This window comes from Podarcis bocagei, assembly GCF_964188305.1.
Source record: "Podarcis bocagei genome assembly, chromosome: 7".
Classification (NCBI taxonomy): Eukaryota; Metazoa; Chordata; class Lepidosauria; order Squamata; family Lacertidae; genus Podarcis; species Podarcis bocagei.
Window position 1 is genome coordinate 77,224,925 of NC_138132.1, and position 27,317 is coordinate 77,252,241.

At 50.6% G+C, this 27,317-nt stretch overlaps 1 protein-coding gene across 1 annotated transcript; it reads right to left on the reverse strand.

The window, feature by feature from the left end:
* Positions 1–18,089: 18,089 nt before the first annotated feature.
* LOC308591557 (solute carrier family 2, facilitated glucose transporter member 7-like) lies at positions 18,090–27,121 on the reverse strand (the record flags this gene model as incomplete). Its single annotated transcript, XM_081202324.1, has 5 exons — positions 26,964–27,121; positions 25,583–25,728; positions 19,368–19,492; positions 18,725–18,798; positions 18,090–18,158 (listed from the first exon to the last, which is right to left on the reverse strand). Exons 1-5 carry the CDS (start codon positions 26,982–26,984, stop codon positions 18,090–18,092), a joined length of 435 nt encoding a protein of 144 aa, XP_081058450.1. The 5' UTR covers positions 26,985–27,121.
* Positions 27,122–27,317: the final 196 nt, after the last annotated feature.

Sequence of the window (27,317 nt, forward strand, 5' to 3'; positions counted from 1 at the left end):
CAGCCGAGGGCAAGCAACGGATCAGCAGAAAAAGCTCCACAAAGCTGAATAAATTCCTCTGAAGGGGGCATGCAGCAGCAGGCACGGCAAGCTCCTGAGGGCAGGGAACTTGCACCGAAACACACAGAGCTCCCTGTAAAACTGTAGACGTGAAAAAGAGATGCTGGAAGGAAAGCACACAAACGCACACACAGTGATTTAAACCCCCAGAAGGAGAAAAGCCCAAAATTGGTTTCAGCTCCAAAACTAAAGATAACAACTGAACCTCAAGCAATTTAGAAATAAAGCAACACCAGCAGCGAATGCTGGAAATTCTCTGTAAAAGGGAGCTATTTCTGTGAAGCTACAGCATATTCCACGAGGTGCCCTGCAGCTCAAGAACAAAAGGCAACATAGAAGCAAGGCAGGAACGCTCCAGGCAACGCAGATAAGATCTCCTACGAACAGAAACAGCTGATATGCGGGAAACAAACAGGAGGGCAAAACGTGAGGGCTAGCCGGCGAAAAGAGGGCGAGCCCCCTCAGCACCGGCCCTAAATAGGACAGGCCTCGCCCCCCCAGCCAGCTGGTTGGCTGGCTGGGGGGGGGGCAGGCCCGGCCGGGATTCCCCTGCTCTCGCGGGGGCTGCAACCAGCCCCCGCTCACGTGGGGTGGGCGTGAAGCCCGCAACCCCACCTCCTGGGCAAGCAGGAAGTGGCTTTGCGCACACCAGGTTCACTGGCCTTTCTGGGTTGCAACCCAGCTTTTCAGATCATCATTTGTTCCTTCTCCTCTGAGCAGCAGCAGCTTAAAGCGCGGCTCAGGCAGAGCCTTTGAAATTGTAATGACACCTTTGATTTCCAATCCGCAGGCGGAGGCCAGGGCACCGGAGACCAGGAGCGAGGAGAGGGAAAGGGGGGAGGGAGAGTTTCGGGAGACAATGGTGGGCGTCGACCATTCCCAGAGGCGCCGCGCCGGGGATGAAAAATTATACGGTCCTCGACGCCAACGGAATGACAATGGCAGGGTGGCGGGGAGCGTTAGGGGGAAACACACCCGGGGAGGGCTGCAAAGTCCAGAGCTGTGGAGGTGATCGAAACAAACCTCGCTTGCTGCTTCCTTTTGGAGGGTCTGCATAAAAGGCGGATCTACACGGATCCTCATGGATCCTCCACTTTTTTAAAAATAATTCCAACAAATGCAGTGTCAAATCACACCTAGAAGGCACGCCTACAAACTGGACTATAAAAAACGTGGATCCAACACTTTGCCACGCTGCAGTACCATAAAAACATGGATCCGAGGCACGGATCCTCATGAATTCATATGATTTTTATATTGAAACAAAATAAAAACACCATGCTACTGTAGACCACATCTTAGTCTGTAGGAGGAACCAAAAAAATCACGCATCCACTGTTTCGTGGTGCCGCAATTGCGCAAAAACATGGTTAAAAAACACGGATCCTCATGAATCCTCATGATTTTTGCACTAGATCAGCCCCACCTCACTTTCAAATTACACATCATGTCCAGGGGCACAACATCCACCACAGAAATCACGGATCCATGGCTTCCTGGCCATACCATGGCCCAAAAAAGTGGTTTTCAAGAACAGATCCTCATGGGTCCTCACACTTTCTGCATTGGACCAACCCAAACTCACTGTCAAATCACACATCATAGCCAGGGGCACAACCTACACCACAAAAAACTCAGATCCACGCCTGCCTGACCACGCCCTGGCCCAAAAACATGGTTCCGAAGCACGGATCCTCATGAATCCTTATGATTTTTGCACTAGATCAACCCAAAGTCACCATCAGATCAAACATCATGGCCATGGGCACCGCATCCACCACAAAAATCACGGATCCACGGCTTCCTGGCGAAACCGTGGCCCAAAAACGTGGTTTTCAAGAACGGATCTTCATGGATCCTCACGCTTTTTGCATCGGGCCACCCCAAACTCACCATCAAATCACACATCATGTCCAGGGGCACAGCCTGCACCACAAAAATCACGGATCCACGGCTTCCTGACCATACCGTGGCCCAAAAACGTGGTTTTGAAGCACGGATCCTCATGGATCCTCACGCTTTTTGCATCGGGCCACCCCAAACTCACCGTCAAATCACACATCATGTCCAGAGGCACAGCCTGCACCACAAAAATCACGGATCCACGGCTTCCTGACCATACCGTGGCCTAAAAACGTGGTTTTGAAGCACGGATCCTCATGGGTCCTCATGCTTTTTGCATTGGGCCAACCCAAACTCACCGTCAAATCACACATCATGTCCAGGGGCAGAGCCTGCACCACAGAAAACTCGGATCCATGGCTTCCTGACCATACCGTGGCCCAAAAACGTGGTTTTGAAGCACGGATCCTCATGGATCCTCACGCTTTTTGCATTGGGCCAACCCAAACTCACCGTCAAATCACACATCATGTCCAGAGGCACAGCCTGCACCACAAAAATCACGGATCCACGGCTTCCTGACCATACCGTGGCCCAAAAACGTGGTTTTGAAGCACGGATCCTCATGGGTCCTCATGCTTTTTGCATTTGGCCAACCCAAACTCACCGTCAAATCACACATCATGTCCAGGGGCAGCGCCTGCACCACAGAAAACTCGGATCCACGGCTTCCTGGCCACTCCATGGCCCAAAAACGTGGTTCCGAAGCACGGATCCTCATGGATCCTCACGCTTTTTGCATTGGGCCACCCCAAACTCACCGTCAAATCACACATCATTCCCAGGGGCACAGCCTGCACCACAAAAAACTTGGATCCACTGCTTCCTGGCCACTCCATGGCCCAAAAATGTGGTTTTGAAGCACGGATCCTCATAGATCCTCACGCTTTTTGAATTGGGCCAACCCAAACTCACTGTCAAATCACACGTCATAGCCAGGAGCAGAGCCTGCACCATAAAAATTATGGATCCACGGCTTCCTGGCACGCCATGGCCCAAAAAGGTAGTTTTGAAGCACGGATCCTCAAGGATCCTCACTCTTTTCGCATTGGGGCTCCCCAACCTCACCATCAAATCACACATCATAGCCACGGGCACAACTCACAAATCATGAGTTGCACTACAAAAATCACAAAAATCCCCTTACCTGCACTGTTAATGTCACCACTGCAATATTATTATTAGAGCCGATAGGAGAATATATGACTACCGTATTTTTCGCTCTATAGGACAACTTTTTACCCTCCAAAAATTAAGGGGAAATGTGTGTGCGTCCTATGGAGTGAATGCAGGCTCCTTGGCTTCAGCGATAGCAACACGAAGCCTCCGAAGCGCAGAGGGAGCGCTCCCTCCACGCTCCAGAGGCTACGCGTTGCTTTCGCTGAAGCCTGGAGAGCGAGAGGGGTCGGTGCGCACCAACCCCTCTCGCTGTCCAGGCTTCAGGGATAGCCGCCTGAAGCCTTTGGAGCACAGCGCAAGTTCCTGCTGATCTCCGAAGGCTTGTGGTAAGCCGCCTGAAGCCTGGAGAACGAGAGGGGTCGGTGCACACCAATCCCTCTTGCTCTCCAGGCTTTGCTTCTCTGGAGAGGCACTGCACAATGTTTCCTCTCTGCGCAGCGCCCCTTCAGTGAAGCTGGAGGAGAAATGGAAGGGGCTCCGTTTCTCATCCCGCTTCGCTGAAGGGGCGCTGAGCGGAGAGGGGGAGATTTTTTTCCCCCTTGTTCTCCCCCTCCTATGGTTCAGTGCGTCCTATAGAGTGAAAAATACGGTATATATTGTACCAAGATATGGTTCATCTTCAAGAACAGATCAAATACATGCCAAAGTATTAAAGAGGAGAAAAAATATGAAACTGCTTACATACTGTCAGCTAATATCCAGATTCAAGAAAGACTGTATGGCAAACATACAGTGAAAATCAGTGAAAAGATAGAATCTGAGTCCATCATAACAGAGTTCTACCTTCTGGGTAAAATTTATAAACTATTACTCAAATATGACACCAAGCCCGAACAAGCAAAACCTTATATGACAAAATGGATGCAAAAATTTTAAGAGCAGTTCACAGTAGAACAGTGAGAACAATTATGAATAAAGGAATAAAATTTACTGCAAATTAAGCCCTAAAACAAAATTGGTACAGTGGAACCTCGGGTTGCAGACATAACCCGTGACTGAGGCACGTCCGCAACCCACAGCATTCGCATCCTGAAGCGCCACGTCTGCACAGGCACTGGTGCAATTTGGCGCTTCTGCGCATATGAAAGACCCAGTTCTCTGAGTGCATGTTCTGGGAGCTGGGCAATAGGGGCAGTACAGGATTCCTTTTGGTGTACTGACCTCCCTGCTGCACCAAGGATTCCCTGCCCGAGCTGCTTCAGGTCGTGGCGGATGTTCTCCTGGAGATACCTAGTTTGGTTGTCCTAGGGGATTTTAACATCCATGCCAACATGACCTTACAAGGGGCTGCTTGGGACTTCGTGGAAAGCATGGCCTCCATGGGGCTGTCCCTGAATAAGTTTGGCCCAACTCATAGTCACGGACATGCCTTAGACCTAGTGTTCACCAATAGTGACATGGGTGATATGACACTAGGTAAAAGTGAAACAAAAGAAGTGCCATGGTCAGATCACTTCCTGGTGCAACTGGACTTCTCCGTGACCCTTCTCCTCTGCAGGGAGGTGGGACCAATGCGGATGGTCTGCCCCCGCCACTTAATGAATCCAAATGGTTTCCAGAGAGTGGTAGGGCATGCTTTATCCCATGTTGATGGCCTTTCAGCTGATTCCCTGGTGGCCCGCTGGAATGTGGAGTTGACCAGGGCTATCGACTGTCTGGCTCCGAAGCGCCCTCTCCGACTGCATGGAGCCCTGACAGCCCCGTGGTTTTCTTTGGAGCTGCGGGTGAGGAAACAATCGCTGAGACGGCTCGAGTGCCAGTGGCAGAAAACTCATTCTGAATTGGACCGGACACAGGTTAGAGCTCAATGTCGAGCCTACCAAGTGGCGATAGCAATGGCGAAGAAGACTTTCTTCACCGCCTCTATAGCATCTACAGAAAATAGTAGCAGGAGACTCTTCCAGGTGGTTTGCAATTTAATGGAACCACCTTTACCACCGGGGCCTTGTAAAGACCCCAAGACCTCCTGCAACGATTTTTCAAATTTTTATGCAGATAAAGTTGCTCATATACGGAAGGAGGTAGACACCACTGTGGGAGCAGGGTCGGGGCGAGAGAGTGCTAGAGCCCTGTCTGGTCAAGTTGCATGGAATCAATTTCAATCCGTTACCCCCAAGAATGTGGACAGGCTGCTTGGATGCGTGAAACCAACCACCTGTCTCCTTGATCCTTGCCCATCCTGGCTAATAAAAGCAAGCCGGGAAGGGCTGGGCAATGGGCTCTGCGGGGTGGTGAATGCTTCCCTCTGTGAGGGGGCATTCCCAGACCAGCTGAAAGAGGCGGTCATTAAACCGCTTCTTAAAAAAACATCTTCAGACCCGGCCAGTATGGCCAACTATCGCCCAGCCTCAAATCTTCCATTCTTGGGCAAGGTGATTGAGCGGGTGGTTGCTGAACAACTCCAGGCACGCCTGGAGGATGCAGACCATTTGGATCCCTTCCAATTGGGATTCAGGTCTCCTCATGGGACTGAAACTGCCTTGGTCGCGACAATCGATCATAACATCCTTCTGGACCGTCTAGAGGAGCTGGGAGCTGAGGGCACTGTTATACAGTGGTTCTGCTCCTTCCTCCTGGGCTGTGTCCAGAAAGTTGTGGTGGGGGATGAGTGTTCAGACTTACTTGTGGGGTGCCTCAGGGTTCCGTCCTCCCCTCCATGCTTTTTAACATCTACAGGAAGCTGCTGGGAGAGATCATCAGGGGGTTTGGGCTTGGTGTCCATCAATATGCGGATGATACCCAACTCTACCTCTCTTTCAACTCAGAACCAGTGAAGGTGGTGAAGGTCCTGTGTGAGTGCTTGGAGGCGGTTGGAGGATGGATGGCAGCTAGTGGATTGAGGTTGAATCCTGACAATAATGAAGTTCTGTTCTTGGGGGACAGGGGGTGGGCTGGTGTGAAGGACTCCCTGGTCCAGAATGGGGTAACTGTGCCCCTGAAGGGCCAGGTGCACAGCCTGGGAGTCATTTTGGACTCACAGCTGTCCATGGACGCACAGGTCAATTCTGTATCCAGGGCAGCTGTCTACCAGCTCCATCTGGTACGCAGGCTGAGACCCTACCTGCCCGGAGACTGCCTCACTAGAGTGGTGCATGCTCTTGTTATCTTCCGCTTGGACTACTGCAATGTCCTCTACGTGGGGATACCTTTGAAGGTGACCCAGAAACTACAACTAATCCAGAACGCAGCAGCTAGTCTGGTGACTGGGAGTGGCCACCAAGACCATATAACACATGTCCTGAAAGACTTACATTGGCTCCCAGTACATTTCTGAGCACAATTCAAAGTGTTGGTGCTGACCTTTAAAGCCCTAAACGGCCTCGATGCAGTATACCTGAAGGAGCATCTCCACGCCCATCATTCTGCCCAGACACTGATGTCCAGCACCAAGGGCCTTCTGGTGGTTCCCTCACTGTGAGAAGCAAAGTGACAAGGAACCAGGCAGAGGGCCTTCTTGGTTGTGGCGCCCGCCCTGTGGAATGTCCTCCCATTAGATGTCAAAGAGATAAACAACTACCTGACATTTAGAAGACATCTGACGACAGCCCTGTTTAGGGACGTTTTTAATGTGTGACTTTTTAATGTATTTTTATTTCATTTTTTGGGAAGCCACCCAGAGTGGCTGGGGAAACCCAGCCAGATGGGCAGGGTACAAATATATTTGTAGTAGTAGTAGTAGTAGTAGTAGTAGTAGTAGTAGTAGTAGTACTTTGTAGGATTTGATAATCTTTATAGGTCTTTTAAATTTCTAATCTATCTATCTATCTATCTATCTATCTATCTATCATCTATCTATCTATCTATCCCCTCCCCCGTTTCCCTTTCTGTACTTCCTTATCCTTATAAAATTGAATATATATATATTTTTAAAATTTACGGCTCCACAGTTTTCTGGGTCGCCCCATATTCATTACCCAACCACCTATGCTGCTCATGGCCAGATCACTTTGGGGCACTGCCATGCTGTAAAAAGATTCTCATGAAGCACAGATCCCCATGGATCCTTAGGTTTTTTATGTTTGGTCACCCTGAAATCACTATCAAATCACACATGATGTATATGACCACAGAACGAACCACAAAAACCACAGAGCACAGCCAAGGAACAAACACTATATTAAATACTTTAATCCTCATGGATCGGCATGATTGTTAAATGGACTCCACCAAATTATATTGTAAGATCACACCAATGTCCATGGAATGACCGAAATACAAACGCTATCTGAAATGGTTCTGCATTAGCAAGAACATTGAAATAAAATGACATTCATATTCATAGCTTCCACTGTGAAGAACTGCACCTGGAAATTTTTGACACTGCTAAACCTCAAGAATGTCCAAGGCAGAGATTGTGATGATCTTACCTGTGAATGTAAATTATCAAACCAACTAGATGGAGACCACCAAAGTAACCATGAAAAACAATCACCTGTCTTGCGTCAATTCAGCTACAAATGGTTTTGGGACAAAAGTTGGTTGCTTTGCAGGGGTAGTAATTATAAATGGAGGTTTAACTGCAAGTTTTTTTGAGAACTGATTTTGTCAGTGCAAACTTTGAAATAGGGGGTTTCCAACGTGGTGCCCATGGGAATCATGTTGCCTGCTGACAGCTTTCCTGGAGTCCACCACGTGTTTTTAGAAAAAGAACAGGATTCGTGGTGAATTGTGCCCAGCATGACTTCAGATTGTTCATAGTACATTTGATTGACTACAGGGGCATATGAAGGGGCAGCGGGGTGATGGTGCCCCAGGGTGCCATGCTGGGGGGAGAGTGACAGTAAGGTCGCTGTACTGGCTGCCGCTCTTGCGGCAACTGTACAGGCAGCCCCTCTCGCAGCGACCGTATGGCTCATACGGGCAGCTGCTCTCGCGGCGACTGTACAGGCTGCTGCTCGCGTAGCGTCCGTACAGGCAGCTCCTCTCATGGCGGTCATACAGGCTGTATGGGCAGCCGCTCTCCTGGCGACCATACGGGCTGCCACACGCACGGCGTCCATACGGGCTGCCATGCATGCACAGTCCGTACAGGACATTGTGTGCGCACCCATCAGCCAGGACTTGTTACCATATTATAGCTGCCACAAAATCTATCGGCATGCCACCAGAACCAGGGAAGCCTTGCCAGTTGCAGCTCACACAGTTGAAGTGAAATAAAAGACAGAAGAGTAGATCGGGAAGAAAGTTCCCCAGACTGCAGGAAAAGATAACAGTAGCTCCAGCAGCTGATTCAGTGCAGGCTGCTGAGGGGTTTGACTCCTTAAGATCACCAACTGACTATGAGACACCTGGAAAGCACTCAGCCTCAGATGACCTCCACTCCAAAAGGTGGGAAAGAGGATTTGACAGTGACCGATATTGATTATAGCAGCCCCATATTCTCAACACAAAGTGAGAAGTGTTTGGACAAATCACTGATTTGTACATCAGTTCCCCCATTGCACAACTGTACCTTCCCCACACTCAGTCTACAAACCATGGGACTTTGGTTCAGTTGGCAACATCTGTGTGTATGACTATGACATAAACACACTGAAAGGATCAAACTGGATAAATGATCGCATAATAGATGCCTTTCTTGCCTCCAGGGTGATCATGGCCAAAGAGCTAGGTCACAATGGAACAATTTTTCCACTTACCGTACTTGCCACTTCATGCAGATATGTCAAAGATTGCCAGTGCAAGCTCTGAAGAACTGTTTGAGATTTGGAGTGCTAAAGAAAGATGTTTTGATTATTCCAGTAAATGACAGAGAAGTCCACTGGAAACTGATAGTAATCATTTTTAAAAGGAAGACCATGCTCTATCTAGATTCCAAACATGGATTGAACCACTCTGTGATTGATGCAATAATATCCTTCTTAGCATGTATGTATGAGATGGATTCAAAATATCCCTATAGTTTTGCGGCTGATCATTTTTTGCACCAACTGATATACCCAGGCAAGGTACCGTAATTCCAGTGACTACGGTCCTTTCACATGTACCATTGCCCATCTGATTGCTTCTGCTGCCCAATTACAGTTCATACAAAAGGATATGGCTGCCATTAGACCCTGGATTGCAAAAGAAATAATACAGTACTGTGGGAAAACCTATTTTGAAGGACAAGACAAATATTTTCAAGTGGAAATTGATGCTGTTCCTCCCAAGAAGAGACAAATCTTGAACGAGAGTTACATTACTGTGTCTCGATCATGCCCAGAGGGATGGAAGGATACACTAACCTATTGCTCAGATATCCTTGTTTGAAGGCTGCTGGTCACTATGTTTCTTGAAGGAAGGGTGCAGGAGGCCCAGTGGTGACCTAACTATGGCTTACTGTGAAGGAAACTGCAAGGACTGGTACCACTGCTTTCGCATAGGCATTGATTCAAAAGATCTTCCAGAGGTTTTTGTGTGTCCAGACTGTCAATCCACTGTGTCCAAATAGATTTTGAAACTGTGAACTGTCATATTCCAAAGGTTGGTATAATACAGCAAAATCCAAACATATAGTTTTCATCATCATGGCAGGGATGGTCCTTTTCCATAGAATTCTTATTTATGGAGGTAGTTTTTATATCCTGCTTTTCTCTACTTGAAGGAGTCTCAAAGTGGTTAAAAATCTCCTTTCCCTTCCACCCCCACAACAGACACCTTGTGAGGTAGGTGGGGCTGAGAGAGTTCAGAGAGAAGTGTGACTGGCCCAAGGTCACCCAGCAGCTGCATGTGGAGGAGCGGGGAAGCGAACCCAGCTCACCAGATTAGAGTCCACCGCTCTTAACTACTACACCACAGAAACGTATCTCTTAAAACTCTGGAGCAAGCTGTTCAGTTCAGCCTCATAGTGATACTGATTTGTGGAGGGAAGGTTGGTGATGAGCAAGATCTGTTCCCATTTCCCAACACAGAGACCATAGAGCAGTTTCTTTTGGGGGCTGAACCTGCAGAGTGTTTCTGTTCAGAATTTCCGTGGCAGAAATTGGCTAAGTGCCTTTATAAACATTCAGCTTCTCAAATCGAACCCCATCATGAAACTTTCAGGTGTAGCTGTTGGAGGTGGAGGGCAGAGAAGGTGCTAGTCCTTACCTCCCTCCTCCCAGCCTATCATTGCCCAATGGGCTGAATTTCAGGGCTTTTGCATGTAAAGGGCAAGCTTGTTCTTTACTTGTTTAGACTCTTTAAACTTGGAAACAGATATTTGGCTCCATGACCAAAATGACCAAAAGGGTCAGCTTCTAGAAGACTGGAAAGATCATGATTGTACTTCCCCTACCCTCAGCCCTAACTCCGTTGAGTATTTTTTGTTATGAGACTGAGTGTTTGGGGCTGATGCTGTAGCATTCTTGTCTGGGGGCTTGATGGAAAAACAGAAAAGTGACCCTCACCTAACTCTCCAATGCCCTTCAACAAGAATGCTGTAGGAAATATTGCTAAGCCCAAAGGGAGGCAAGAATTTGCTTCAGCTCACCTTGTTAATGGCAGAGCAAAAGCTATGCGTGTGTCATTCTCAATCAGTCTACTTTCAGGACTGATTTTAGAACCCTCTTATATCAGGCCACATGGTCACTGGAGGTGGCCCCATCATGCAAACATGACTATCCACACAGGGACCATCTATTTTTGTTTTTTCCCCTGATACTGGATTTTAAGTTGCAGTTACATCTTTTAAAACAGCTGTCAGTATATCACACTGTATTCCACTTGCCTTCCAAAGGAACACGTGGCTCTCCCCACATATCGGGTTAGGTTGAGACTGCTGATCCAAAGTAATCAGTAATTTTTACGGTAATTACAATCCTGCTTTCCCTTGTACCAGCTTACCTTGACTTCAGTAAGGCCTTTGAAAAGGTCCCCCATGATATTATTGCAAAACAACAAGTAAAATGTGGGCTAGACAAAGCTACTGTTAGGTGGATTTGTAATTGGTTGATGGGCTGAACCCAAAGAGTGCTCATCAGTGGCCCACCTTCATCCTGGAAAAAAATGACTACTGGGGTTCCACAAGGTTCTGTCCTGGGCCTGGTGCTATTCAATATTTTTATAAATGATTTGGATGATGGAATAGAGGGTGTGCTAATCAAATTTGCAAATGACTGCAAACTGGGAGGGGTTGCTAATACACCAGAGGACAGGGTCAGAATTCAAAATGACCCGAATAGCCTAGAGAGCTGGGCCAAAACCAATAATATGGAGTTCAAAAGGGAGAAATGTAAGGTACTGCACCTGGATAGAAAAAATGAAATGCACAGGTGGGGGACACTTGGCTTGACAACAGTACCTGTGAAAGGGATCTGGGAGTCTTAGTCGACCACAAGCTGAATATGAGTCAACAGTGTGATGTGGCAGCTAAGAATGCCAATGCAATTCTGGGCTACATCAATAGGAGTATAGTGTCTAGATCAAGTGAAGGAATGCTACCACACTATTCTGGTTGGTTGGTCAGACCACACCTGAAATACTGTGTCCAGTTGAAGAAGGATATTGTCAAGTCCAGAGGAGGGTGACCAAAATGTAAAAGGTCTGGAATCCAAGCCCTATGAGGAGAGACTTAGGGAGCTGGATTTGTTTAATCTAGAGAAGAGAAGATTAAGGAGTGACATGATAGCCATGTTTAAATATTTGAAGGGATGTCATGTTGAAGAGGGAGCAAGCTTGTTTTCTGCTGTTCTAGAGACTAGGATGCAGAATAATGGATTCAAACTATAGGAAAAGAGATTCCACCTGGGCGTGGTAATCCAGTCAGGGAAAAAGGGAGGCATACTATGTTTAGGGCACCGTTTCCAGCCCCTTCCCCTTTTCGGGGTGAGCATAGTGGATCCTAAAAAGGGCTGCTCAGTCATGGATACAGCTGCTGAGCTGCTCAACGGCCTCATTCCTTGAGTCAGAACGACTGACCGCCCATGTGTCGGTTCATGACTAGGGGCTTCACATTCCTGCCACAGTAGCCATTTAGTGATGGCCATGGGGGGAGGGTTTGGGGGGTTGGGTTTGGTTTTTGGAAGACGCCTGTGCGTGAATTTGTTTTATGTGTGTAGATTAGTGCACGCTGACCAACGCACAGTCTTCGCAGTAGGGCTCTGTTCTGATGGCATGAGTAGTCACGACAAACTGGTGGATCCTATCTGCTGCAGCCTTCATCCGCCTTCAGAGCCATTGTAACACACTGCTTGTTATCACCCGCCTGTTCTGCCGTTGAGGACTTCTTGGATCATTCTTTGTCTAACTCCTTCCCTGTTATGTACTAAGCTTGGATCCTAGAACAATAGGCAAGTAGGATCCTAGAATGCAAGAACTGATTGGCTTGCAGGAAAAGACCATTCAGGCTCCAGGAGGGAAGCAGAATCAGCTAGTCAGACGGGACTCATTGTGTAAATAATGTATATAAAAGCCTGAGGTTTGGGGGGGGAATTCAATCACTGTTTTACAAGCTGCAATAAAGAGCATGAAATCACTACAGGACTCTGAGCATATTTAATTTTCTTTGACCTTACCACCTTGGGTGACCCTGCTGGGAGTACGAGATTCCCAATGGCTTCACTCACAAGGGTCATAGGAATGTGCAAGCCCACTCACCATGACAAGTGAGAGAACTGAGATAGATTGCACCGAGCCCTGGTTCTCATTAGACAAAGCGTTCCACCAAAAAGGCTCTGGCTCTGGTTGAGGACAGCTGGATATGTTTTGGGCCAGGGACCACCAGTAGGTTGCTGTTAGATGAGCGTCACACTCATGGGGGGTGTATTGGAAGATAATTCCCACAGATAAGAAAGGTCACAGACTGTTTAGGGCTTTAAAGATTAGCACCAAAACATTGAACCTGATTCGATACTCCACCTGGAGCCAATCCAGCTGATGAACAACCAACTGAATGTGGGCTCTCCACAAAGTCCAAGTAAGAACTCATGCATCTGCATTTTAGACCATTTGGAGTTTCTGGAGCAGTCTCAAGGGTAGCCCTGCATATCTATCTCTCTCACTCTCACTCTCTCTCTCTCTATCACATTTATACCCTGCACTCCCCGGCTCAGGTGTACAGCAAGTTAAAGTAGTCTAGTCCAGTGTTTCCCAAACGTTTTTGGGCAACGGCACACCTGTTTACCGGAAAAAAATCTCGCGGCACACCACCATTAAAGCCCCGCCCCCGTGACGTCATTCGGGGAGCCGGCGGCCCGGGCCTGAGCTGGAAGGAGAGGCGGTGCTTTTCGGCACAAGGCAATCGGCCTGGAATTGTTTCCCGCGCGCTGCAAAAGGGAACAGCTGCGGTCGCGCGAACCCTCCGGCGCTGGGAGGGGAAAGGGCGGAGTCGCAGAGCACCAGCTGGCCGAGCGGTTGCGCGCAGCGTTGCGCTTTTGGAGAGCGTGCGGCTGCTGCTAGGGGATCCGGGGACGTGAGCAGGCCTGGCCCGACCCGGGTTGAAGGAGGACAAGCCGGCAGCGCGCCAAGTGAGTTCGGTTGCGCGCGACGGCCCCCGCTCCCCCCACCCCCGCCGGATCCTCGCCGCCGCCGCCTCTCGCCCGCCTCCCTCCCACGGCACACCAGCCGATGTCTCACGGCACAGTAGTGTGCCGCGGAACACCGGTTGGGAAACACTGGTCTAGTCTGCAGGTGACTACTGCATGGATCACCATGGCTAGGTTGGAAAGGGACAGGTACGGTACCAATCTCCTAACCTGACATAGATTCAAAAATTCCAGTTTGGCTACATTTGTGACCAATGCCTCCATAGAGACAGAAGCATCCAGGATCACACCGGGACTCCTGATAGCGGCTACAGGTGACTATTCCGCCCCATTAAGAGCTGGGAGCTGGCAAACCAAACTGAAATTATTATGGCCCAGCCATTGGACGCCCATCTTTAATGGATAGAGATTCAGCCGACTCCGTTTCCTCCATCCCAGCACACCCACCTAAAAATTGGCCAATATATCCAGGGTAGCATCTGGCAGTAGATCCATGATGTTTGTGGTCAGATCTGTGGTTATGTACAAGATATTTGAATAAAGGGTGAATTTGGGGTTCCCCAATGCAAAAAGTGTGATGATCCATGAGGATCCGTGCTTCAAAACCACGTTTTTGAGTGGCCAGGAAGCTGTGGATCCGTGTTTTTTGTGGTGCAGGCTGTGCCCATGGCCATGATGTGTGATTTGACGGTGAGTTTGGGTTGGCCAATGGAAAATGCGTGAGGATCCATAAGGATCCATGCTTTGAAATCACGTTTTTGGGCCACTGTATGGCCAGGAACCCGTGGATCCGAGTTTTTTGTGGTGCAAGCTGTGTCCCATGGCATGAAGTGTGATTTGACAGTGATTTAGGGGTGGCCCAGTGCAAAAAGTGTGAGGATCCACAAGGATCCGTGCTTCAAAACTACATTTTTGGGCTACGGTGTCGCCAGGAAGCCATGGATCCGTGACTTTTGTGGTGCAGGTTGTGCCCCTGGCCATGATGTGTGATTTGATGGTGAGTTTGGGCTGATCTAGTGCAAAAAGCGTGAGAATCAATGAGGATCCGTGCTTCAAAACCATGTTTTTGGTCCACGGTGTTGCCAGGAAGCCGTGGATCCGAGTTTTTTGTTGTGCAGGCTGTGCCCCTTGGTATGATATGTGATTTGACAGTGAGTTTGGGTTGGCCCAATGCAAAAAGCATGAGGATCCATGAGGATCCGTGCTTCAAAACCACGTTTTTGGGCCATGGTGTTGCCAGGAAGCCGTGGATCTCGGTTTTTGTGGCGCAGGCTGTGCCCCTGGCCATGATGTGTGATTTGACGGTGAATTTGGGCTGATCTAGTGCAAAAAGCATGAGGATCCATGAGGATCCATGGTTCAAAACCATGTTTTTGGGCCACGGTATGACCAGGAAGCCGTGGATCCGTGATTTTTGTGGTGGATTCTGTGCCCCTGGCCATGATGCTTGATCTGATGGTGATTTGGGGCTGGTCTTGTGCAAAAATCAACAGGATCCTTGAGGATCCATGCTTCGGAACCACGTTTTTGGGCCACGGTAGGGCCAGGCAGGCGTGGATCCGAGTTTTTTGTGGTGTAGGCTGTGCCCCTTGGTATGATATGTGATTTGACAGTGGGTTTGGTTTGGCCCAATGCAAAAAGCATTAGGACCCATGAGGATCCGTGCTTCAAAACCACCTTTTTGGGCCACGGTATGGCCAGGAAGCCGTGGATCCTATTTTTTTGTGGTGCAAGTTGTATCCCTGGCCATGATGTGTGATTTGACGGTGAATTTGGGCTGATCTAGTGCAAAAAGCGTGAGGATCCATGAGGATCCGTGCTTCAAAACCACATTTTTGGGCCACAGTATGACCAGGAAGCCATGGATCCATGATTTTTGTGGTGCAGGCTGTGCCTCTGGACATGATGTGTGATTTGACAGCGAGTTTGGGTTGGCCCAAAGCAAAAAGCGTGAGGATCCATGAGGATCCGTGCTTCAAAACCACGTTTTTGGGCCTTGGAGTGGCCAGGAAGCCGTGGATCCGAGTTTTTTGTGTGCAGGCAGTGCCCCTGGACATGATGTGTGATTTGACAGTGAGTTTGGGTTGGCCCAATGCAAAAAGAGTGAGGATCCATGAGGATCCGTGCTTTAAAACCACGTTTTTGGGCCATGGAGTGGCCAGGCAGGCGTGGATCTGAGTTTTTTGTGGTGCAGGCTGTGCCCCTGGGAATGATGTGTGATTTGACGGTGAGTTTGGGGTGGCCCAATGCAAAAAGCGTGAGGATCCATGAGGATCCGTGCTTCGGAACCACGTTTTTGGGCCTTGGAGTGGCCAGGAAGCCGTGGATCCGAGTTTTCTGTGGTGCAGGCTCTGCCCCTGGACATGATGTGTGATTTGACGGTGAGTTTGGGTTGGCCCAATGCGAAAAGTGTGAGGATCCATGAGGATCCGTGCTTCAAAACCACGTTTTTGGGCAGTGGTATGAACAGGAAGCTGTGGATCCTAGATTTCTTTGGTGCAAGTTGTATCCCTGGACATGATGTGTGATTTGACAGTGAGTTTAGGCTGGCCCAATGCAAAAAGCGTGAGGATCCATGAGGATCCGTGCTTCAAAACCACGTTTTTGGGCCACGGTATGGTCAGGAAGCCGTGGATCTGTGATTTTTGTGGTGCAGGCTGTGCCCCTGGACATGATGTGTGATTTGATGGTGAGTTTGGGGTGGCCCGATGCAAAAAGCGTGAGGATCCATGAAGATCCGTTCTTGAAAACCACGTTTTTGGGCCACGGTTTCGCCAGGAAGTCGTGGATCTGTGATTTTTGTGTTGCATGCTGTGCCCATGGCCATGATGTTTGATCTGATGGTGACTTTGGGCTGATCTAGTGCAAAAATCATGAGGATTCATGGGGATCCGTGCTTCGGAACCACGTTTTTGGGCCAGGGCGTGGCCAGGCAGGTGTGGATCCGAGTTTTTTGTGGTGTAGGCTGTGCCCCTTACTATGATATGTGATTTGACGGTGAGTTTGGGTTGGCCCGATGCAGAAAGCGTGTGGATCCATGAAGATCTGTTCTTGAAAACCACGTTTTTGGGCCACGGTTTCGCCAGGAAGCCGTGGATCTGTGATTTTTGTGGTGGATGCTGTGCCCATGGCCATGATCTTTGATCTGATGGTGACTTTGGGCTGATCTAGTGGAAAAATCATGAGGATCCATGAGGATCCGTGTTTTTTAACCATGTTTTTGCGCCCCTGCGCCCCCCCAAAACAGTGGATGCGTGATTTTTTTGATGCTTTCTACAGAGTAAGACATGGTCTACAATATCATGGTGGTTTTATTTAATTTGAATGAAAAAATCATATGAATTCATGAGGATCCGTGTAGATCCGCCTTTTACCTTTTTCCGAAATTTACTCTGCACGTGCTCAGGGACACTTTCATCAAGGTGGTGGGAGGGGCGGTCTGCAGAGTAGGAGCCAATTCCTGGGGCGGAGGTTCCTTCGCCCCCCAGGAAAATATTTGAGGGGGCCGCCCAAAAAAGTTGAGGGTCATTCATTGCTGTTCAAATGGTGCGAGCGCGCCATGTCTTGTGCTCTATTAGGCAGGGTGGGACTTACCTGTCCCCATGAGTAGCCAAGGAATCAAGAAAAGAAAAAATGCTGAACTAACTGACCAACTGCGTTGCAGATTATTCTGTCCCCCCCCCCGCCAACATAAATCCACGCCCATGCCTCCCCCCTCCATATTTATTCAAGTTGGCACCCGTGGTCTGCAGTAGCCAGCAGGCTCCGTTGCCTCTTCCGCTTAGCCATCTATTTTCCTCCATAGCCTACTCTATCTCCGCCAGGGACTCGGTTCAGATAATAGCAGGAAAGTACCAGGCTTCTATTCAAATAGTGGGAGGCGAGGAGAGACCACTATTTCTAACAGCAAGAAGTGAAAGTTTTTTGTCCCTGAGTCTCCACAGTTTCCTTCCTGAATCCTGACACCCCCTGGCCTCGAGCGCAAGGGTCTGCAGAACTGCTTCCAGCAGCCCGGTGCCGCTTCTCACATGAAGGCATTGATAAGCCGGGGCGGCCGAAAGTGATACTCATGCATCGGGGGGCGAGAGGGGTCAGCCTGGTGTCCATTCCACTCTTTACAACTTGAGTTTCCGGTAACAAAAAAGAAATAGTCTCTGAGCATGCGAGGAGTCACGTCTGTGCTGGTTCAAAGGCAGCTTGAGTTCCAGCAGTTCCTTGCTTTAGCAGCACCCCCGTGCCTGCCTGCCTTCCTGCCTGCCTTCCACCAGGCAGACCAGACAGGCACCCCTCCCTTGGTTTAGGAGCGCTAGCGAGGCAGGGTGGCCGTGCCCTGCCTGCCTGCCTGCCTACCTACCTGCCTGCCTGCCTCCCCGCCCCCCATGTAGACCGGATAGGCACCCCTCCCTCTCTTTAGGAGCGCCCCCGTGTGGCCGGCGCATGGCAGGGCGGCCGTTCCTTGCCTGCCTTCTCCCAGGTAGACCGAGTAGGCGCCGGTTCATTGCTTTAGGAGCGCCCCCGTGTGGCCAGCATCGTAAGGGCAGGGCAGCCGTTCTCTTCCCCTTCTTCGTATCCCTTTTGTTGTCATGATCTTGCGTGAGTGAGTGCGTGCGGTCGAAATGGGGGATGCGTGCGTGTGTGCCTGCCTGCCTGCCTCTCTCTCTCTCTCTCTCTCTCTCTCTCTCTCTCTCTCTCTGTGCAGCGGCGTAGCGTGAGTTGTCAGTACCCGGGGCAACGCAAGTAATTTGCGCCCCCTAACCCGGGGCAAGGCACGTAATTTGCGCCCCCCCTAACCCCTAACCTGCGAGTTGCCGCTGGCGCTGCTGCCCAAATGACGCCGCTTGCCCGGAGGAGGAGGGGGCAGAGAGGCGAGGAAAATGCAACGGCCCAGCAGCTGCAGCAGCAGCGGCGGAGGCGGGGCTGTGAGGAGGGGCTGCCTGGCGCGTCCTCCGCGGCGAGCGCTGAGAGCCGCTGCCTGCCGGGCGCCTTCAGCCGGGACGCGCGCACAGCTCGTCGGTTCTGCGAGACATGCGGCTCTGCTACAGCCTGCGCCCGAGGCTCTTCGGCGACTCCAGAGGCAGCGAGCGCCCCCCCAGATGTTGCGCCCGGTGCGGCCTGCCCCCCTGGCACCCCCACGCTACGCCACTGATGGCTCCCCTCATGTTCAGTGGGGAGATCTCTATGAGGTACAATGGGACCACGATGTAGAAGATGCCTGGTTAGGGGATAAATCAAGGCATTATTCACAGTAGGCATGTGACAGCCATAGAAGCATACAAACATCTCCCACTTACCCAACTAGTCATTGTGTTCTGCAAGAGAGGGCATCCTGCAGATGCCATCCTACCAGGAGGTCCATTCCACATGATGGCCAGAATCAGGCCTTTAGTTTGGCGGCACGTAGCCTCTGGAACTCCCTCCCACTGCGTATCAGGCAGGCGCCTTCTCTATTGCCTTTTTGGCACCTGCTATTTCAGTAGCTGGTATCTGTCTTGGATCCAAATCTGGCCGATGTGTGTGCTGTTGCTCTTTCTAAACGGTCTTTTAAAAAATATTTATAATTGCTATCGTTATTGTCAGCTACATCCCTGCTGGTGGGCCAGGTTTGGCCCATGGGCTGGAGGCTCCCCAAAGCAGTACATGGAGGTGGTGGTGGTGGGGAGGTTCTTCTTTTGATATGTCTTTGAATTGCAAGCAATGGTTCCTTCCCAACTCAGATTTCAGAACAGGGAATTTTCTCTTAACCCCACACCCTCACTAAATCCAGGAAGTAGCCCAACTCACCTATGGTTATTCCAACGATGAAGCGTGAAAGCATCGTAAACAGGAAGGCTTGCACCACAGTGGCGCAAACCATAAACATAGAGGACACCATGGAGCAGAAGCAATTGATCAGCAAGGCCCCTTTCCTGGAAAGAGGGGGGAAAGGAAGGGAATGACTGGGCCAAGGAACATGTGGAATGATTGGAAGAGTTCCCCGCATCCTTTGGGGGGAAGCAAGATCTGCCAGGAGGAGCAGTTTGGGAGGTCATGCGTCTCAGCGGGCTGATTTCTGGCTTTGCCGGCGTTAAATCTCTAATCCCGGCTCAGTCAAAGATACACCTGCGTCACTTGTTCATCCCAGAAGAATCCTCCAAGGACATGGTGGGTGCAGGACCAGAGAGGGAAGGGGAATGACCGTAGTTGGGATCATAAAGCCGTATAACCTGGCAACCCGGCTACTTATTTTCAAGACTTATTTAATTCTGGTCATATGTGTAGCTTAATTTTATACCAAAAGGGATCCCAGGGAGGCTTAGTAAAACCAAAGCAAGGCAGCCAGTCCCTATCTGCAGGCTTACAATCTAAAAAGACCCCTCCCACAACAACGACAAAAGTCACGGAAGGAAAAGGGATATGGAGGGAATAGGAAAATCAAAATAAAAACTTGGGCACTTTCTAAACAGTGGTTCCTGTAATCCAAAGAATCCTGGGAATGTGAAATATACTCAGAGTCGCAAAGTGATTTCATGCTCTTTATTCAGCTCATAGTGGTGAGGAGGAATGAATGAATGTCCCCTCACAGTATCTGTTTTATATACATTATTTACACTATGGGCTGCACATGATTGGCTAATTCTGGAATTCTACTGTAAGCCAATCAGGTTGTGGATTCACTTCTATCTGGAGCAGGATTGGGTGGTTCCTGCCAACCAATCATACTGCTGCATTGTTCTAGGACCAATCAGACTGCTGCATTCTGAATCCTATTGTTCTAGGACTAATCAGACTGCTGCAATTTGGATCCTATTGTTCTAGGACCAATCAGACTGCTTCAGTTTGGATCCTATTCAACTCAGTACATAACACCCCTCCCCTCTAAGTTCCAGTCCTGCCCGGGAGGTCGCATTCATAGTCCTCAAGGTATGCCGGCGGCCTACGTGTGCGTTGCGGCCTGGGGTGTTCCCTGGTCCGTGCTCCAGGTTCTGGCTCGTGTTCCAAGGATGCTGGCTGTGATGGGGCTGTTTGGTCTGGTGCAACTGGCTCGCTCAGGCGTGGTTCTGGTTCCGGTGTCCTTTCGGCCTCACGGGTCCTCTCTGTATTTACTGATTCTGCCTCTCCTGCTGGCCCCTCCTGCTCTATGGGCCTCACTGCCCCGCTGTTCCCTTGGGACTCCTCTGACCTGTCCTCCTCCTGGGTTTCTCCCGGGAATCGTCACCGTATCAGGTCGCAGTGGCGACGCCAGCATTGCCCCCCCATCCGTTAGCACCTCGTACGACACTGGGCCAGTGACCCTGGTGACTGTGGCGGGTACCCATGCTGGGCCTGCCCCAAAATTCTTTGCGTACACTGGGTCCTGGGCCTCGAAGGTCCGGGGGTTCCTGCCTTCCCCCACCACTACCTCATCCTGAGCTCTATCGGGGTGAAGGCGGTCCAATCTGATTGCAAGGCACCGACCCATTAGTAGTTCAGCGGGGCTCCGGCCAGTCGTTGAGCTGGGGGTGCTGTGCTGTGCTAGAAGGAATGTGGCAAGGCGGTACTCCCAGTCCCCTTGCGTCATGCGGCGGAGGGTGTCCTTGGTGGTCCGCACCATGCGTTCTGCTTGGCCATTGGTGGCAGGGTGGAACGGCGCCAAACGGATGGCGTTCTGTGCTGTGAAGGTTTGGAATTCTCCTGACGTAAATGCAGTCCCGTTGTCTGAGACGAGAGTGTCAGGGAGCCCGTGGGTTGCAAACAGCCTGCGTAGTACCCGGATGGCTGCGGACGTGGAAGTGGACGGTACCAGTGCGACTTCCAGCCATTTGGTGTAGGAGTCCACCACTATGAAGAATGTTTTCCCCTGAAAGGGGCCAGCGAAATCCACATGCAGGCGTGACCATGGTGCTCGGGCGGACTCCCAGGACTGGACTGGGGCCCTTGGGGGATCTGGGCGGGATTCTTGGCAGGCCTGGCAGTGTTTGACCCAGGCCTCTATCTCTCCATCGATCCCCGGCCACCACACATAACTCCTGGCAAGGGCCTTCATTCTTACTACCCCTGGATGTGTCTCGTGTAGGGCTGTGAGGACCCTTTTGCGGAGGGGCTGGGGAACAACGACTCTGCTTCCCCATAACAGGCACCCCTTGTGGGCCGACAGTTCATGTTTGCGGGTTGTGTAGCCGGCGAATTCTGGCCCAGGGCTGCTGCTGGGCCATCCCCTCCACACCCAGTCCAGGACCCGGGAGATGACCCTATCTTTCTTGGAATGGTGTGCAACTTCTTGTGCCTGAATGGGGCGGTCGGGAAGCAGCTCCAGGCTCATAACCTCTTGTGCAGGTGCTGGGTCGGGGCCTGTTTCCGGTAGTGGTAGCCTGCTGAGGGCGTCCGCATGGCCCATCGCCTTCCCAGGTCGGTGAATCAGTGCATACTGGTAGCTGGCAAGGAAAATTGACCACCTGAGGACGCGAGGAGACAGCACTTGGGGGGTCTGCTTTTCGGGAGCAAACAAGCCAAGCAACGGCTTGTGGTCAGTCACCACGGTGAAGGGCCGCCCGTACAAGAAATCATGGAATTTTTTTACTCCCTTCACGATTGCCAGACCCTCCTTGTCGATTTGCGAGTAGTTCCGCTCGGTTGCGTTGAGTGTCTGGGAAAAGTACGCCACCGGTACCTCTCTTCCATCTGGGAGTTGGTGCCCCAGGACAGCGCCAATGCCATAGGGTGAGGCGTCGCATGCTAGCACCACCGGCAGCCTCTCGTCGAAGTGTGCCAAGACAGAGTTTGAGACAAGCAAGTCCTTGACTGCCTGGAATGCGGCCTCCTGGCGCTGGCCCCACACCCAAGGGGCCCGCTTGTACAGGAGTCTGTGTAGGGGCTCCGCTACTGCCGCCTTATGCGGGAGGAAGGAATGGTAAAAGTTCAATAGTCCCAAGAAGGCCTGAAGTTCAGTCTTGCTCTTGGGCGCTGGGGCATCACAAATGGCCCGTACCTTGTCCCCTGTCGGGTGTACCCCTTCTGCGTCCACCATAAATCCCAGAAAGTCCACCTGAGGCACTCCTAGTAGACATTTTTCCCGCTTCACCTTGAGACCCGCCGTCTGGAAACGGTGCAGAACGGTGCGGAGGCGGTCCTCAAACTCCTCTGGTGTGGGCCCGGCAATCAACACATCATCGAAGAAGGGGGTGACGCCAGGAATCCCTTTAAGGAGAGAGTCCATTAGATTCTGGAATATGCCTGGTGCCACGCTGACCCCGAATTGCAGCCGCTTTACCCTGAACGTTCCTCTGTGCGTCACAATCGTCTGTGCCTCTGCTGTGGCCTCATCTACTGGCAGCTGTTGATATGCTTGGGCCAAGTCCAGCTTGCCAAAAATTTTCGACCCAGCCAGGGTGGCAAGGACATGGCTGACCACTGGCACTGGGTATGCGTGGGCCGTGAGGGCCTTGTTTATGGTACATTTGTAGTCTGCGCAGATACGGACCGAACCATTAGGCTTGACGGGAGTGACGATTGGGGTTTCCCAGGGGGGCATTAGGCACTGGCTCCAGCACTCCTTGCTCCACGAGTCGGTCCAATTCCTCGTCTATACGAGGTTTCAAGGCGAACGGGACCCGGCGGGCCTTGAGCCTGACCGGTTGTACTGCGGGGTCAAGCTGTAGCGCAATGGGGGGGCCTGTATACTGTCCCAATTTCCCGTCGAAAACCCCTGGAAATTCCTTGCATATGGCGTCCACGTCCACTTGTAAGCTAGTGTGGTTCACCCCGGTGACAGCTAGCCCCAGTGGTCCAAACCATGCCAATCCGAGTAAGCTAATGTAGGGGCCCTTGACCACAAGCAAGTCCAGTTGCCGCGTCTGCCCTCGGTATTGCACCCTGAAGGTCCCCACCCCCATTGTGGGGACCTTACGTTTCTGGAAGTCCCGTAGGGTGAATGGGGCCGGCCTGAGTTTGGGACCCCCAGTAGGACACAGTTTCCTTAAGGTCCTTGCCGAGATTATGGATAGAGTTGAACCCGTGTCAAGCTCCATGCGGCATGGGGCCCCCTCTATCTGTACCTCTACATAAATTTTCTCTACGTTGGGGTGGGGCAACTGGTATACCTGGCAGTCCGTGAGCTCCGTCGAGTTGCCTTGGTGCGTTGGGCCCCGGGACCTGGGGCTCTTGGGTTGGTCATCTGATGCCTGGTGTCGGGTGAGCCGAGCCCGACACACCCGGGCGATGTGTCCCGATTTTCTGCACTGCCTGCACTCTGCGTTGCGGAAACGGCAGGTCCTCCTCTTGTGACTCTCCCCGCAGCTTGCGCAGTTTCCTCCTTCTCGTCGAGGCAGCTGTGGTCTGTGCGCTGCTTGAGTGCGCTGCTGTACTCGGTGCACCTCCTCCCTGTCGGATCCTGAGTCGTCGGTGAGGTCTTCGTGGTGGACCCTCGGTTGGGATGGCAGGCTCGGCCGTGCCTCTTGCGTCGACCTCTCGGCAGCTTCCGTTGCCAGGGCCTCCTCCAGAGCGACCTGGAACGTTAGGTCCTTCTTAGCGTAGAGGCGTCGTTGCAGCTTCTCATCCTTCAGGCCACCGACGAGGCGGTCACGAAGCATGTTCTCCAGCTCTGAGAAGTTGCAGAACCGGGCGGCTTGGCGGAGAGAGGTCACAAACCCAGTTATGGTTTCCCCAGGGGCTTGTCGCTTTGCGTAGAAGGCATTTCGACGAGCCACCACTGAGGGCTGCGGCGAAAAGTGCCCCTTCAGCTGTCCCATTATTGTTTTGTATGGAACAGTAGCGACGTCTTCAGGCGCAAGGAGAGCCCGGGCAATTTCAAACGTCTCCTCTCCGCAGACGCTGAAGAATATCGCCCTCTTCTTGGCGTCTTCTTCGTCGGTGACCCCTTTGGCTTCTAGGAGGAAGGTGAAACGGGAGGCGTACGCTTCCCAGTCTCCAGATGCTGGGTTGAATGGCGAGAAGCTGCTGTTGGCTGCCATTCTGAGTTCCTTGTGTCCCGGTGCTGAAGCCTGGATACACGGTGCGAGGCAGCGGTGCGGCAGGTGGCGGTGCTGCGGTGCTGTGTGTGGCAGTCAGCTCAGCGGGATCCCACCTTCGTCACCAGTGAAATATACTCAGAGTCGCAAAGTGATTTCATGCTCTTTATTCAGCTCATAGTGGTGAGGAGGAATGAATGAATGTCCCCTCACAGTATCTGCTTTATATACATTATTTACACAATGGGCTGCACATGATTGGCTAATTCCGGAATTCTACTGTAAGCCAATCAGGTTGTGGATTCACTTCTATCTGGAGCAGGATTGGGTGGTTCCTGCCAACCAATCATACTGCTGCATTGTTCTAGGACCAATCAGACTGCTGCATTCTGAATCCTATTGTTCTAGGACTAATCAGACTGCTGCAATTTGGATCCTATTGTTCTAGGACCAATCAGACTGCTTCAGTTTGGATCCTATTCAACTCAGTACATAACAGAATGGTAGCTTGTTAAGGGTGCCAGGAAGTGTAGCACTGCAGTCTTCGGGTTTCTTTGGGGAAAGCCTTGTGCTTCGAATACATGGTATGTACGCAGCCCTATTAGCATGGAGAAAGTCCACAGAACAAGGGAAACCATTAAGCAGAGGCTGGATACTTCTTTCCTTTCCTTTGATGCGGTGTCTGATCCACACCAGCCATCTCAATGGCAATATGTCTTTTGCAAGATTCCTTGCATTTCTGATTAAAATCTAAGGGCAGTCATTGGCTGAGTTTTGCTCAGAGATGACCCAATGAAATCAGGGGGGGGGGGGGGCTCGCTCAGGCTGGCTCATTCATTTGAATGGGTCTGCTTTGTCGAATGCCACCCAAACGATAGCATTACTTCGGCTGGCTGAATATCTTTTGTTAAAATGTGGGATGCCTTTTTACAGGGTGAACCTCCTCAGCCAGAAGTTAAATTGAGCCTCAGCTGGGGAGACAGGGCTCAGCAGAAGCCCCACTCCCCTGCCCACCTGCCCCACGTCCAAAGTTAGGACTGGAAGTTCACTAATCACCAGGTCATCTATATATACCTTCCATATTCATCCACCATGACTCCTGCGATGAGTGCTCCAGTAAGGCCTCCAATAGGGAACATACTGATGGCAAGGCCTAGCATGAAGTGCAGATAGTGCTGCTCTCCTGGATTCTTCGCAGCATGACCCATGTCTTCCATGAGCTAAGAGAGGAAATCATATCATGGGCAGGGTTAGTGTATCCACAACACATCCTAATCAGAAGGAACTGGCACCCTTGCAGGTGCCACATAATACTCATATGTAGAACTTCTCTCTATTAGAGTGGCAGCATTTGCACTTTGGAACTCCCTGCCTCTTGATATCAAGCAGGCGCCTTCACTGTATTCTTTTCGGCGACTGCTAAAAACGTTTTCTTTTGAGAAAGCCTATACAGACACATAGAGTGTTGGTGTCTGTTTGAATCCGGTTTTCGGCTTACTGTTGATTTTAATTTTAATTTTTTAAAAAGGTTTTAAATAGTTGATTTCAACTTTGTAAAATAAAACCCTAAGCATTTCATTGTTTTCTTCTTTCTGTAAACGGTTCTTCCTCCAGCCTTTTCCACCAACGGCATCTACTAATGGTTGCTCAGAAGGGAATGTGAGCCTTGGCTGAAGAAAGATCTTCCACACCTGTTTTAAAGTCCCACTAGACTCTTTTGAGTTTTGGCTGCAAGAGACCAAGGCTCCATCGTCACCAAAGGATTTATTTGTTAAGGATGCTGAGAGTTGTTAGGAGACCCCTATGGCTCTACGCTGAGTAAAACTTGGTGAGAAGCCTATCTTATTTTAACTAATACATATGCATTTATCTGCACTAATATACACATTTTATTTTTTGTACACAGTGGTACCTCAGGTTAAGAACTTAATTCGTTCTGGAGGTCCGTTCTTAACCTGAAACTGTTCTTAACCTGAAGCACCACTTTAGCTAATGGGGCCTCCTCCTGCTGCTGCTGTGCCACCGCCGCACGATTTCTGTTCTCATCCTGAAGCAAAGTTCTTAACCCGAGGTACTACTGTATTTATGGGTTAGCGGAGCCTGTAACCTGAAGCGTATGTAACCCGAGGTACCACTGTACACTAGCTGAAGCATTGCACCACAAAATTCTGAGAAGAATTTTGACAGGTGTTCCAGTTGGCAACTTGTTTTGGAATGTGTGTTCTATGTAGATGTGCCCTTAAAACACAAACTATTTCAGATTTCTCTCCACCCCTAGATACAACCTGAAAATATCTCTGATGACTTTAGCTGTGATTCCTGGATTGCAGGGGGCTCAACTAGATGACTGTTGGGGGTCTCTTCCTACTCTACTGTTCCATGACTCGCTGACTCCCAGAAGCTTAGTCAGAAGCCCCTGTTGTAAGAAACCGCCTGTACTGCAGGGTCATCTTACCAGCACTGGGGAATAGACCATCCAGAGGTTGTAACCATATTGGATAGATCCCAAGCTGGTGACCAGCACTGTTCGGAGAAGCGAATTTGTCACCTCCTGCAGGAAATCAAAGCAGCAGATAAGAGCATCTGTCAGGCAAAGCGTTCATCAATGCATAAGGTAAAAGGACCCCTGACCGTTAGGTCCAGTTGTGACCGACTCTGGGGTTGCGGCGCTCATCTCGCTTTATTGGCCGAGGGAGCCGGCGTACAGCTTCCGTGTCATGTGGCCAGCATGACTAAGCCGCTTCTGGCGAACCAGAGCAGCGCATGGAAACACAGTTTACCTTCCCGCCAGAGTGGTACCTATTTATCT